The 12,834-nt window shown below is 36.6% G+C and overlaps 7 protein-coding genes across 7 annotated transcripts; 1 reads left to right on the plus strand and 6 right to left on the minus strand.

Moving 5' to 3' along the window:
* Positions 1-10: 10 nt before the first annotated feature.
* C9374_011638 (uncharacterized protein) lies at positions 11-1,601 on the minus strand (the record flags this gene model as incomplete). The annotated part of the gene is made up of 2 exons (XM_044687315.1): positions 11-1,110; positions 1,235-1,601. 2 exons carry the CDS (start codon positions 1,599-1,601, stop codon positions 11-13), a joined length of 1,467 nt encoding a protein of 488 aa, XP_044543147.1.
* An 80-nt stretch (positions 1,602-1,681) lies between these two features.
* Positions 1,682-2,957, minus strand: C9374_011639 (uncharacterized protein; the record flags this gene model as incomplete). Its single annotated transcript, XM_044687317.1, has 2 exons — positions 1,682-2,112; positions 2,195-2,957. 2 exons carry the CDS (start codon positions 2,955-2,957, stop codon positions 1,682-1,684), a joined length of 1,194 nt encoding a protein of 397 aa, XP_044543148.1.
* A 292-nt stretch (positions 2,958-3,249) lies between these two features.
* Positions 3,250-4,339, minus strand: C9374_011640 (uncharacterized protein; the record flags this gene model as incomplete). The annotated part of the gene is made up of 3 exons (XM_044687318.1): positions 3,250-3,908; positions 3,996-4,134; positions 4,214-4,339. The coding sequence occupies 3 exons, from the start codon at positions 4,337-4,339 to the stop codon at positions 3,250-3,252; spliced, it is 924 nt and encodes a 307-aa protein (XP_044543149.1).
* Positions 4,340-4,736: 397 nt separating this feature from the next.
* C9374_011641 (uncharacterized protein) lies at positions 4,737-7,463 on the minus strand (the record flags this gene model as incomplete). Its single annotated transcript, XM_044687319.1, has 1 exon — positions 4,737-7,463. The coding sequence occupies one exon, from the start codon at positions 7,461-7,463 to the stop codon at positions 4,737-4,739; it is 2,727 nt and encodes a 908-aa protein (XP_044543150.1).
* A 394-nt stretch (positions 7,464-7,857) lies between these two features.
* Positions 7,858-9,738, minus strand: C9374_011642 (uncharacterized protein; the record flags this gene model as incomplete). Its single annotated transcript, XM_044687320.1, has 2 exons — positions 7,858-9,637; positions 9,725-9,738. 2 exons carry the CDS (start codon positions 9,736-9,738, stop codon positions 7,858-7,860), a joined length of 1,794 nt encoding a protein of 597 aa, XP_044543151.1.
* A 498-nt stretch (positions 9,739-10,236) lies between these two features.
* On the minus strand, positions 10,237-11,439 carry C9374_011643 (uncharacterized protein; the record flags this gene model as incomplete). Its single annotated transcript, XM_044687321.1, has 1 exon — positions 10,237-11,439. One exon carries the CDS (start codon positions 11,437-11,439, stop codon positions 10,237-10,239), a length of 1,203 nt encoding a protein of 400 aa, XP_044543152.1.
* Positions 11,440-11,480: 41 nt separating this feature from the next.
* On the plus strand, positions 11,481-12,587 carry C9374_011644 (uncharacterized protein; the record flags this gene model as incomplete). The annotated part of the gene is made up of 1 exon (XM_044687322.1): positions 11,481-12,587. The coding sequence occupies one exon, from the start codon at positions 11,481-11,483 to the stop codon at positions 12,585-12,587; it is 1,107 nt and encodes a 368-aa protein (XP_044543153.1).
* Between the last annotated feature and the right edge of the window lie 247 nt (positions 12,588-12,834).

Here is a 12,834-nt window from a genome sequence, read left to right on the forward strand (position 1 = left end):
TCTATAGTCACTATTTTTTCTTCTTTTGCGAAGTTCCGCTACTAGTCGTGGATTGTCGCTTTCTCTTTTTCTTTGTCTCAATTTCTCCACTGAGATACTTTACAATTCGTTTACAACGGTCTCTACTGTTTCCTTTCAGCTTCAGCTTGAAGAATTTACACATGTCATGAATCTCTTTGGCTGTATAATTGACATAAATGTCGTTGGAGCTGACTCCAAATTCAATTTTGGGCCTCCCCTCACTAGATGGAAATTCAATTTCTCCTTCTTCTTTTTCACTGTCATCACTTTCTGATTCATGTTCTATAGAATCCTCTTTTATTCCTTGTTCCATCCTAGCTTTGTTTTCGTCATCTTTCTTAGTTTGATCCTTATTTTCACTAGTTTCCATAAGCTTTTCATGATGATGTAAATCTTTTTTTTCTTCCGTGGTGGTGATCGTTCCATTGCTAACACTACTAGCAATGGTTGTTGTTGATTCCAATGTTGCTGCTGAACCATTTTCTTGTGAAGAATTGTTTTCTTTAGGAGGTTCTACTTGTATTTCTGGAATTTTTAGAGACTCGGCTGTTTTAGTAGCTCTTGAATTGATCAGCACTTTACATGCTTCATTATTCGGATTTAAAATGTATTCTTTAAACTTAGGCCTCAAATGAGGAAAACTCAATGACAATATAAGAAGAGCAAATGCAAACGAATCAAAATATGAGCAAATGCAATAGGCATCCTCAAAGAATGAATAATTAGAAAATAGTTCCTGAAATGCGTCTCTAATGGCTGTGAGTGCATTTTTCAGATCACTACTTCTCACGTTCTGCATCAATAGTAGACATCCAGCAATGAACAGTTCTTCTTTCAAAGCGCTCATTAATATAACTCTATCATTTGTATCCTCTCTAAAATTCAAGCATTCACAAAATCGATGTAAAATCTCCACAGGAGTGCTTTGAAGGAAAAAATCAAATCCTTTGGATGCCCACAATTCTGTCACTAGCTCTCTTCTTGTGCTTGTGTAATGAATGGTGTGAACATCACTCACTTTTGAACCAAACACAAGAAATAAATCGTTCAATAGAGAAGCGTCCATAGATTCTTGCAGAATATTTAAGCCTAAAATATATCACGAACATGAATCATATAGTATTGAAAATCACAATTCAACACAAAATGAATATTAGGAAATTAACATGATGAATAATAACACCATACAATCTTACGATGTTCAATTACTTACCTGCCCGAATGCAATGTTTTATAAACTGATTTACAACTACATCAAAATCCTCATTATAGGGATCAAATTTTGATCTGGGTCGCAAGGTTTGTTCAACCATTTCGCACAATAAACTTCTCGGAAAGGCTGACAGTACTTGTTCAAAGAATAAAAGTGATGGATCTTGTGGTAATTGAAAATCGGATTCATCATCCTCACTCTCACTCTCGGATTCTTGATTCTTACTAGAAGATGATTTTTTAGAATCCTTTGATGTTGTTGAAGAGGAGGATTGTTGATTTTTCTTTTCTTTCGTTTCGTTCGTTGCCGACGAAGAAGACCGGCCCGATGAGGCAGCAGCGGAAGGAGCGGCTGCAAAAAGGGACATTTTTTTTCGGATGTTTCTTCAAGCGGAACAGTTTGGGATCAGCACTGTTGGATCCAAACACATTGGTGCTTTGACATCGCCTACATGCTTACAAGTTTATTGTCATTTTCATTATTGGGACAATGAGCAGTAATCCATGGATGACTCAACAATTCTGGAAGAGTCATTCGTTGAAGAGTGTCTTTCACTAAAAGTCGACTCATGAAATCTTGTGCATCCAAAGAAATAAAAGGAGGGAATTTCAAATCGACATGTTTGATACGTTTAAAGGTTTCTTCTTGTGTAGGTGCCATGAAGGGTGGTTCTCCAACTAGAAATTCATAACACAATACTCCTAGACACCACAAATCAACTGTGGAATCATGTTCTTTACCTTCGACCATCTCTGGTGGAAGATAATCCAAGGTTCCACACAATGTGGTTCTTCTTGTTGTTGGGGCATGAACACTCCAACCAAAATCAGCAATTTTCACTTCATGATTGGAGTCCACCAGTAAATTTTCAGGTTTAACTGTTTTGGAAAAAGTATTATCATTGTTGTTACACCATCATATTACAATAATCGCAAATTTCAAAGGTTTAGAAAAACTTACTGTCTCTATGAATGACATTTCGATCGTGACAATATTTCAAAGCCTTAGCTAAACCTAAAATATATCGAGCAGCTTCAGGTTCTGAAAATCGTTTACATTCTTGCAATTGTTTATACAATTCTCCTCCTGCTGCATATTCCAAAATTAAATACACTTTTTGTCGATCATAAAAGTAACCATAAAGCCTCAGAATGTTCTTGTGTCTGAGATGAGATTGGATTTCAATTTCTCTTCGTAGTTGATGCTCCACTCCTTCCTTCTTTAATTGTTCTTTATCTAATACTTTAAGAGCAACAATATATTTGGTTCTCTTCTCACGAGCCAAATACACTTGACCAAATTTGCCCTTTCCCAAATAATTTCCAATTTCAAAGTCTTGTAATTTCCATGACTTTTTCTCGTGTTGAGAAGATAAAGAACCTTCTTGAGAAAGAACAGCCTCGGATGTAGGATTGTTGCTTGGAGCTTCTTCATCTACCATCATCATGTTATGTGATGGCCGAGAAGGAGGAATGATCTGAATGGATGGAGGCGTGATGTGGTGGTGGTTTGGAATATTACTGATATTGTTGAGAGCTTTTCGTTGAGTCGTCGTAGTATTCTGTGGTTGATGATCTACAATCTTCTTGTTATGAATGACTTTCGGAATGGCACTTGGTTTGAGTTGAGATGAAGACTTGTTGTTGGAAAGAGTTGGAAAGTGGAAATGTTGTGGCTCGGTATTCTCTTTGGAGCTGCCAACATGTTCGTAGGAATCGTTCATGGTGGAGTGTTGTGGTGGTGGTGGTGGTAGGATTGAGTGGGTGTGAGGGTGGTATTGTTGCTTTTTATTTTGATGGGAAATGAATTTAAAAATTTTAATAACAAGAGTAACGAATTGTGTTGGCGGGAGATGTGAAGGCGGGAATAACTTGCCAGAAAGTGGTCCTCTTGTGTTGAAAACCAGATCGCAATCTTTTTCGCAGGTGAGGTTATTTACTGTCGCCGAGGAATTTTTTGTTGAGAGGAAGAGAAAAATTGGCGAGGCATGTTTACGACTTTAAGGTTTCTAATATTTACAAAAACATTGGGTTGTATGGTTCTTTGGTTTCTCTTTGCTTTTCCAAAACCTCGTTCAACTTGTTCCTAATTGCTGCTCCTGTTTTTTCAAGCTTATCGGTTTTGATAAATAATTCCTCACCCACCAACTTGTCAATTGCATGAATAATGGTAATAATTGGTCGTGTTGACAACAATTCATGTCTTAGAGAGACTGGAGCAAAAAGACCAGTAACAGTTAAGGATGTGTATGGAGCTCTAGATAACACCAATGCGCTAATTCCAGTCAACACAATATTTTCCTTGATAGGGAAGTGTCCAAATTTAACAAGAGTATCAGCAAGTTCCTGATTATTTGTAACAAAGTAAATACTGTCATCTTCTTTTGTAGGCTCTTCAACTGAGGTCAATAACTTTAAAAGCTCTTCACGACTTGGTGGATGAATAGGAGTTTCAATATCATCGACGTCTTCTCCCGATATTAATCTCTTCTTTTTTTCATCCATTGGAATAGCCTCCAAGCTTACAACACTCTTACATTCATGTCGTTCTGCAAATTCGAAAACAGCATTGACCATTTGATGAGAAAGGCCGGGATCTTTCAACTCGTATTCACTCGAGAAAACAACAATCTTATTGTTTCCGTAAATTCTAATTCCACTCTGTGGTGTGTAATCTAGATTTTATAAAAAGAATAGCAGCCCGATTGTAGAAACATAGAGAAGTAAGCTCATAATGTATTGTCTCTGGTGAAAAAACTTACTCTCGATCAAACAAACAGGAGGAAAAGCATCACTGATCACATCTCCGATCAATGGAAGTTCCAATTGCTCCACAATATATCCTGCAGCTGTTGCGATTGATGTTTGGCCAGAAGGGAAACCTTCAATCAAAACAGCTCCCTATGATTTCAATAATTTTGAAAAAGAGAAATCCACCAAGTTGCGAATCAGTTGTGATGATCCATCAAATAATATTTACCTTGACATCAAAAGAGCCAAACTCTCTCAGTTCAATACTTTTATTTTCAGCCGACGTGTATTTGAATGTTTTAGAGATGGTGGTTTGAATGGCCGAGATTTTCTTTCCAAGTCCTATTTTAATCATTTTTTTTTGCTTGATTTTTAATTCCAACTTTATCCAAGAGATTCTTAAAAGGCAATTTTTATAAAGCCATTCTAAAGCAATACAACCACTCTTCACAAATTTCTTGAGAAAAGGTTGCGCGAAGTAATTCCTCACACCAGAGAAATTAAAAAATTTTTTGTGAGCCAGCTGCGCTGTGACAGTTGAGTACCCCTCTCGATTGCGCAGGGGGGGTAATTCAGACCGAGTGGTTGTATTGCATGGGACCCAAAGCAAGAGATTCCTTATATCGATGTCTGTTTTAACTTGAAAGGTTTTTAATCATTGAATACTACTTTTTTCAAATCTGTCAAGAATAGTTTAAGGAAAATATTGTGCTGACTGGAATTACAGCAAATACCTCTCAGGTCAGCTGCAATTACTGTTTCATAAATTCCATAAGAATTTTCATCTCTTCGAGCAAACAACCATTGCTGTCAAAAATCATCTTTTCGAATGAAACGGGATGTTTCTCTTTAAAATGTTGAATATTCTTCACAATCAGCTTCTTACTATCTTCGTTGACTGCTGGTAATGTCAATCCCTGAACAAGTTTGGAGAAAATCAGTGAGGCTGAATTCCAATGCTCCAAAACAAACATGTCCATCATTTTTGAAAGACCTGAATAACAAATATCAAATTCCTTCAAGTCTGATCGAAGAGGTAGCGCTTTAACGAAACGAGGAAATAAATCCAAAATCAATTGAAAGTCCACAATTTCAGCTATGACCAATCTCGAAAACGTTGCACAAGCATTATCCAGCACATTTGCATCAAGACCAAATGTATCCAGAACGATCGATAGTATGTTCATGATTTTCGTAATATGGGGTTTCACTTCTTGGGGATTGTAAAATGCCAAAATACCAATTCCATACACTGCATTACGTTGCGCGCCGACAGTGGTATGTGTCATGTATTGCATGAGAATAGGAATCAATTGTGAGCAATAAGCTGTTGGGAGTTCTTCTACAGCCTCTATTGATGAACAAATAAAGCATAATGCAGAGGTTATTTCCTCTTCTGGTTGATTGTTCGGAATTTGGAGGTATTTGAGAATATCTTGCCAAATCAAATCCAAATAAGGAGTAAATTGTTTTCTGAGAACACAAACCATGCTATCAATGTTATCCAAATAGGCATAAATACATCGATTTGATTCTATCTCTTGTTGCAAAGTTGAGTTTGCGTGTGTTGTTGTCTCTTCTTTGGTTGGATCAACATTTTCTCTTACAACCTTAAAAAGCATGTCAATAATTTCTTCCATTCGCGAGCGTATCACAAGCAATCCAAATTGGTCGATAATACCTCGAAGGCAAAAATTCAAGGTTTCTGCTTGTTTCGTATGTGGGTGCTGTTTTAAAAGTAGAATCATTTCATCTAAACACTTGTCCACCACTTGTTGTTGTTTTGTTGAAAGTTGTTCATTCTCTTTTTGAATGACCAAGGGAGGAATACCAGCAAAAAGCAATTCCTGAAGTATGCCATCCATTGTTATATTGTCGCCATTCAAATCTATTACTTTCAGATTTGTCAAATACATGCTCGTAGCAAGCGAGCTTGCTCCGGCATATCCAATCAAATTATCTGTCAATTCCAAGCTGGTTAAATTCGACATGAAAGGACTCGAGGCCAATATTTTTGCTCCTTCGTCTGTAATCAAGCAGAAACTCAAGCTAAGAGAAGTGAGATTGGCCATAAACTCACTGTCAGCTATGGATTTGACTGCTTGATCCTTGATATCGTCGCTCATACTTAATGATGTCAAGTTTTTCAAGTACTCGCTTGATGCAACGTTGTGGGCGCCTTCATGGGTGATATCATTTACGCCAATATTTAATGTGGTTAGATTCTGCAGGTATTTGCTGTTGCTAATTTGCCTAGCTCCTTCATCGTTAATGGAGTTGTCAAATAAATCTAAAACTCTCAACTGGGAAATGTAAGGATTATTGACAATGTGTTGAATACCGTCAGCTTGAATATCGTTGCTTTTTAAAATCAATTCTCTTAAGTTTTTTAACAATTCACTTTTGCCAAAAATACTTGCTTCTTGATCGTTCATACCAACCTCAGTCAGCTCTAACGAAGTCAAATTTTTCATGTTCGTGTTTGACGTCATCAGTTCAGCAGAATCTATCCAAGTTGTTCTAGAAAAATTCATAACGATTAGCCGCTGTAGATTTTGCATGTACTGGCTTGATACAATAAGTTTTACACACGCATCAAGGGAATCATCAAAAACATTAACATGTAATGTCGTTAAATTTTCAGAACGCTTACTTGTGGCAATAGCTTTAGCCCCTCTTTGATCAATATTGGTTGCAAACACTTTCAAGTTTGTACATTGGAACTCTGGGCATGAGAATAGAGCAGCTGTTTCTCCAGAGTCCGAGCAAAACATCTTTAAACTTGTCAAATTTCTCATAACATGGCTTTTAACAATGGATACTTCATCTTCAAGATTATCTGAGGCCTCAAGACGTAAATAAGTCAAATTTGACATGTATTCACTGTTTGCAATTGCTTTAACTGCTTCATTGTCAACATGTTCATTTTTAAATAAATCAAGCCATGTTAAATTTTTCATGTATTTGCTCTTTGCAATGCTGAAATATCCTTCGTTACAGACCGAATTCCGTTTCAAAATTAATACTCGTAAATTAGCCATATGTCTACTTGTTGCAATATATTGAGCTCCTGCTGAGCTTAAATTATTACGACTCAAGTTTAACGTCTTTAAATTGTTCATAAGTTCACTACATGCGATTAGTTTTGCTCCATCATCGTTCAAGAAATGACGAGACAAATTCAACTCGGTCAAGTTGTAAGTAGTTGTACATGAAACCCATTGAGCAAGTTTTTGAATGTTCATTTTACTCCTAACACGGTCCAGAAATACGAATTCTTCGAGAGAGGGCAATATAGGTAAAGGTATCTTCAAAGGAATAGGCTCTGAAAAATCAAATTTCAACGCAATTTGGAGGGATTTTGAAAACCATTGCTTGGAGACCAGCGTACACACTCGTACGATGAATTCGGAATCCAGAAATTGCAGTGTGTGGTAGATGGTATCATCTACAAGAAGGGCATGTGGTGCGATTTCCATCATGATCATGAAGGTTATTTTTTTTTAAAATGAAAAAATCGAAATTAAAAAATAATCATGGAAAAGGGTGTGATTGAATTGCTAGGAGGTGGCTTTTTAGGATATTTTGTGATGTTACTGATTGCTTTGCACGTGGGAGCCTTTTTGTTCTGGATTGGAAAGGTATTGATGGGTGAAGCAACGACGTCTGAAACTCAAGAACGAAAGAACAGATAAATTATCAACATTTATTCCGATACCTGATGATGATAACTAATTTTTCATGCTGCTTTTTATTCCGTGTTAGAATATGGCTCATAAGTGTGAGAAAATAAATTATTATTAATTAATATGGAGACAATTCTGGAGTATTGAATTTCAAAAAGCAAGCTTGAATTTTTTTACATGTTTTGTTTTATATTTGCAATTCCTCAGGATTTAAATACTGTTCTCGGAGAACTTCAAGATCTTTCTTCTTGGGCAGGTTAATGGTCACAAGTTGACCATTATTGAGCTTGTAATGGGAAGCGTCACTTTGAGATCGTTGGTGTTTGTTCACCGTCTTTGGAAAATGTTTCATTATTTGTGATTCAATTTCATTGTAAGAAGCAAAGGTAACCTTGGTGGCTTGAACCAGTAATTTACCTTGCTTGTTCACTCTGTAACATTTGGTTGGATCAATATTTACACTCACATAAGAAATACAATCGGTTGGTCTATTACCAAATCCGCTATAAAAAGGAAAATCTGTTGGGAATAAACTTGCAATAGTAGTCAGGCAGTTAATTTTAAAAGTTTCCGGCCTCCTGATAATGACTTCTCTTGCAAGGGCGTTGAAAGCCTTATTTGGAGAGGTTATGGTGGGACCAAGTGGCATTTTGTATCCATCTTGATAGATAGTCTGTATGTATTCTCGTGTTAATTGTGCCATCGTTATTGGTCTGGCACTCAAATAAATAAATTTGTAATTATTTTCAGCAATAGATTGGAAAAGCTTTGCAATTCCAGGATGAGTATAATCCTTTCCCATTCGACTGTAAACTTGTCCCATCAAGTCTGATTTGGTGATCGTTCCGTCTACGTCACTGACAATAATTTTGTCATGTGGTGAAAATTCAAAGATATAGCCCTTAATAGGTTCTGGATTGAGCCCAGATGTATCTGTGAACGTAATAGTCGATCGAAAATCGGTCATGTGTGAGTGGATAATATCTAAAAACTCTTTGGAGGGCCTTAATCTATGTTCAGGATGTGTTTCACTGTCAATAGATTTAAGCCATTTGTCCATATATCCAGTTTTTGATGGGGAGCCAGTTGGACTTGATGATGTATAATAGGTGGCAGAGTCGTCAGAGCTGGTGATTTGTAATTTTGGACTTCTAGAAAGGTTTTTTGCTCCACTTCCTGCTCGTGGACGGGCTGTGACAGCTTTTGAGCGAGATCTTGACGAAACAGTGGTTTCTTCTTCGAAGAGTTTGAACATTTCTTTCTCTTCGTCATCAGGATCTTCGTGATTTTCCAAATCATTCAACATCATTTCTCGTTCCTCCCGTCGCAACTCTTCATTCTCCTCTGGAGAGTTTAAGGTGTCTCGTGGACCTAAATTATTCTTAATAATTAAATTTTGTGGAATAGTTTTTTTGGGGAGTGGAGGCAACAATTTTGGAGGGCTACCTGTTGGAGTGTTTTGTCTCTCCTCTCCATTATTATTCTGGTTTGGCATAGCAATATTTCCACTCGTATTGTTTAAATTAAGTTGTGACATATTTTCTGTGTTGTTCGTTGGAGAGCTGTGGTTGCTGTTCGACTTTTCGAACACAAGTTCGCTTGGTGGTTTGGCATCCACAGTCTTTTTCATTGAGGTTGGTAAAGGTGGTAATGATTTCTTTCGGTATTGGGCAAGAGCAATTTGGGCTTCTTCAGTAGGAACTATATTTGCAAATGTCTTGTTCTCTCCCACAATTACAGGTGATGAAACCTGAGGACTTGACGTCTCCGATTGATTATTTTCCACAATAATACTAAAGTACGCATAGTTGTGATCAGGATCTACAATAAGTTCGCAATTAGGGCATTCAATCTTCTTGCCGTTGACTTTTACCGTGATGACTCGACGGAATTTCGTTCGTTGAGGAAAACGAACAAAGAATGGTGATGATTGATATGAGCCATCTTCTTGCTTTACAATGATGATGCTATTGAAAGAATAGGAAAATAGGGCAACAGTTGAAAATATCGGATTTGTTCCTTTAAACGAATTTTGTATCATACCAGGTACTTACTCTACACAAGCCATCTATTCCGATGATGATAGTTTTTATAATGATAGCAATATGATATAATGATAATGATAGCAATTATGTTTTATGATTAATATTTCTCTGTGATGATAGTGTGGCCACACACGGTTACCGATGTTCTCCAATGCTTATCAAACCAAGGATCAGGAACAATTTTCAATCACCAAAGGTTATATTATATCTGAAATTACGAATATTTCCTTTAGATTTTTCGCAACACAACCTCTCCACAACAAAGCCAACTTTCAAATTTACAATTTTTTTGGATGCTTTGTGATGCCAAGATCGGCGCCTAAGATTGCAAATTTGTTTGGATCATAAAAAAGGAAATGAGTTGACGAAAACATTCTGAGACTTGATAGGGACCTTTGGTAGAGAACACCCTAAATGAGGAGAATGGTTACCAGTATAGAGTTATTAATCTGTGGCAGACATCTACAGCTGTAACTGCATCAGCATAATTAACGCTTGTGGCCACAAGTGGTTTACAGTTACTACTGTTGATAGTTCTGAGGAGGTATGAAGGTAATAGAAGGTGCTCCTTTCGTTTTGGAAGGAACTGTAGTGATGTGTTGAATTGGAACAAACGTTTGACCAGTTTGTTGTTCTATTCGTCTTCTTCGAATTCCCACAAGGGCTGGCAATAAGGTTCCAAAGAATGTGTTGCTAAACCTCCAAGTGAAAACCATGAAAAGGAAATATTTGAAAATTCTTCTAAAATCAATATTGTCAAAATCGAGTGAATGAACCACAATGACTTCTCCAGTGGCAAGTACAGGGCTAGAGGCTAACCGTTCCAGAGGATCTTTTAATGCATTGGAAGCAGCTTTTCCAGCATCAGCTCCAAATCTTTCGATCCATTTTAATGGTGAACCGGTTGTTCTTCGTTTTGATTCTTTTTTAGGCTCGTCTTTTTTGGGTTCTGGATTTTCGTCATGTTTCTTATTGCTGGAGGATGAAAATAAGCTTGAGGAGAATATTGTTGAAAGAATGGACGAGGAGGTATCGCTCGTACTTTCTGGTTTTTTAGATGAAGTGACAGCTGTGGACTTTTCGTTAGACGTACTGTGTGCTGTCTCTTTTGATTCCTGTGTTTTTGATTTATCTTCTGTACCAGTTGCATTTTGTTGTTTTTCCTTCTTGGAATTATTTTGATTACTTCCAATTATCCAATAAAAAGGCGAAAATATGGTGTCAATAAATGTTTGTGTCTGATTGGCATCTTTGGTTGATTTGTCTGGACTCTTTTTCTGCTCCGTTTTACTTTTCTTTGGTACATCTCTTTTTGTTGACTCGACACTAAATCTGTCAAATCCAACTTGTTTTGTTGTTTCTGTCCCAGATTCCAATGCTGTCATTGAATTACTTGTGAGTGGTTCTGATGTTTTAACTTCGTTTGGTCGGTATTGCCCACTTTTTATCGATTTCATTAATTGTTGAGATTGTGAAATGATATCCTCCTCCCCTCCCATCTCATTATCAAATAAATTTTTTGAAAATTCTTTTTCAATCATTTGATTATCGTCTACATTCAATTCATCCATCTCTTGTGATTGCTTCTTTTGATCATTATCCTCCGATTGAATATTTCCTTCTTCATAATATCTATTAATTATATTTACAGATGAAGGCTGTTGTTTTTGTTCCGTAATGCTGGTTGATGAATGATTTCCAAAATGTTGTTCCTCATCCATCATAGAAGCTGGTTCCGACATTTTTTTTCTCATCCATTAAAAAAATGTCCTCTGTTATTACGATCGGATTAGTGGAATTTCGGATTCAATATAACAGCAATGAAAGCGATCAAAACAAAGAGCCTAATATTTGGATAGAGGAAATGATGAGAAAATTTAAATGTAAAATGAGGAATACTCGTTGTAGAAGAACAGAAAAGGCTTTTTCTATGAATTTTAAATTCATTAATGCGTTAACTGTTCCGGAGTTGAAAGTCGAGAATGTTGTACCTAGTGATGTTAAGATTTCATATGATAATCATTGTATCCTCCTTGTAGAGTACTGGTATCAAAATCTTTATGTGTTTGATTTGGACACAAAACAATACAAATATTATGTGTCTCTTGAATTTCCGAATCCTTTATATCTATGTGTTGAAGAAAATTATGATGGAAATTATCACGATGCCTTGATTGTCAGTTTTGAAAGTCAACAACAGGTTTACAAATACGATTTAAGAGAGCTACTGGGTCTATCCCAACACAATCGTAGTATTAATGCTCTTTGGAAAAGCAGTGAATGCGATCAACCAAAAGGAATGGCTGTCCTTTACCTTAATGACTTTGCTATGATGAACGAAGCGTTTGTCAACAGAAATATTATTTTCATATGTGACTTTATGCAACAAGGGATACATGCTGTAAAATCGTCATCAGGACAATTGCTTACAACAATCAAACTACATGATATTCCTCTTGTCAAGCCGTTAGATATTTGTATCCTGAATGGCGATGTTATTTTCACAAATGGTACTCCAACTGATTGTGTTCATATTTTAAGAAACTGTGACCCATTCTATGTCACCTTAGACTATCAATGTGTTGCAACTGTTGGTCGGCACGGCAAGAAGGAAGGCACTTTTTCTGAGCCTTGTAATATTATCTGTGAACAATCTACTGGAAAACTCATTGTTTCGGACACGTGGAATGATAGAGTTCAAATTTTCCAATACTCATCACATAGGAATGAAACCACGCTACAATTTTGGAACTGTTTTGGGAACCGAAAGGAAAAAACATTTAGAAATCCTCAAGGTTTATGCCTCAATCGCTTAAACGGAGAGCTTTTAGTGTGTGACAGCGGTAATGGTTGTATTCACATTTATCAATAACTTAATACTTAGTTCAAACAATGTCGATATTGGAGAATTGGACACAAAACCCCGTTTACAAAAAAAAACAGATTCGTTTTACCCAAATGAGATTTTCGCCATTCAAAACCAAATACTGTGTAGATAATGCATGCTCTCATGGATTCTGAAAACAAAATTTTACAAAACGGAAAACGTTTTTTCTACAAATTGATTGCAAAACCATGCACTTCCACTGAGATCTTCGATGGTTACTCCATGTTGTTGG

The sequence above is a fragment of the Naegleria lovaniensis genome, assembly GCF_003324165.1.
Source record: "Naegleria lovaniensis strain ATCC 30569 chromosome Unknown tig049, whole genome shotgun sequence".
NCBI lineage: Eukaryota > Heterolobosea > Eutetramitea > Acrasida > Naegleriidae > Naegleria > Naegleria lovaniensis.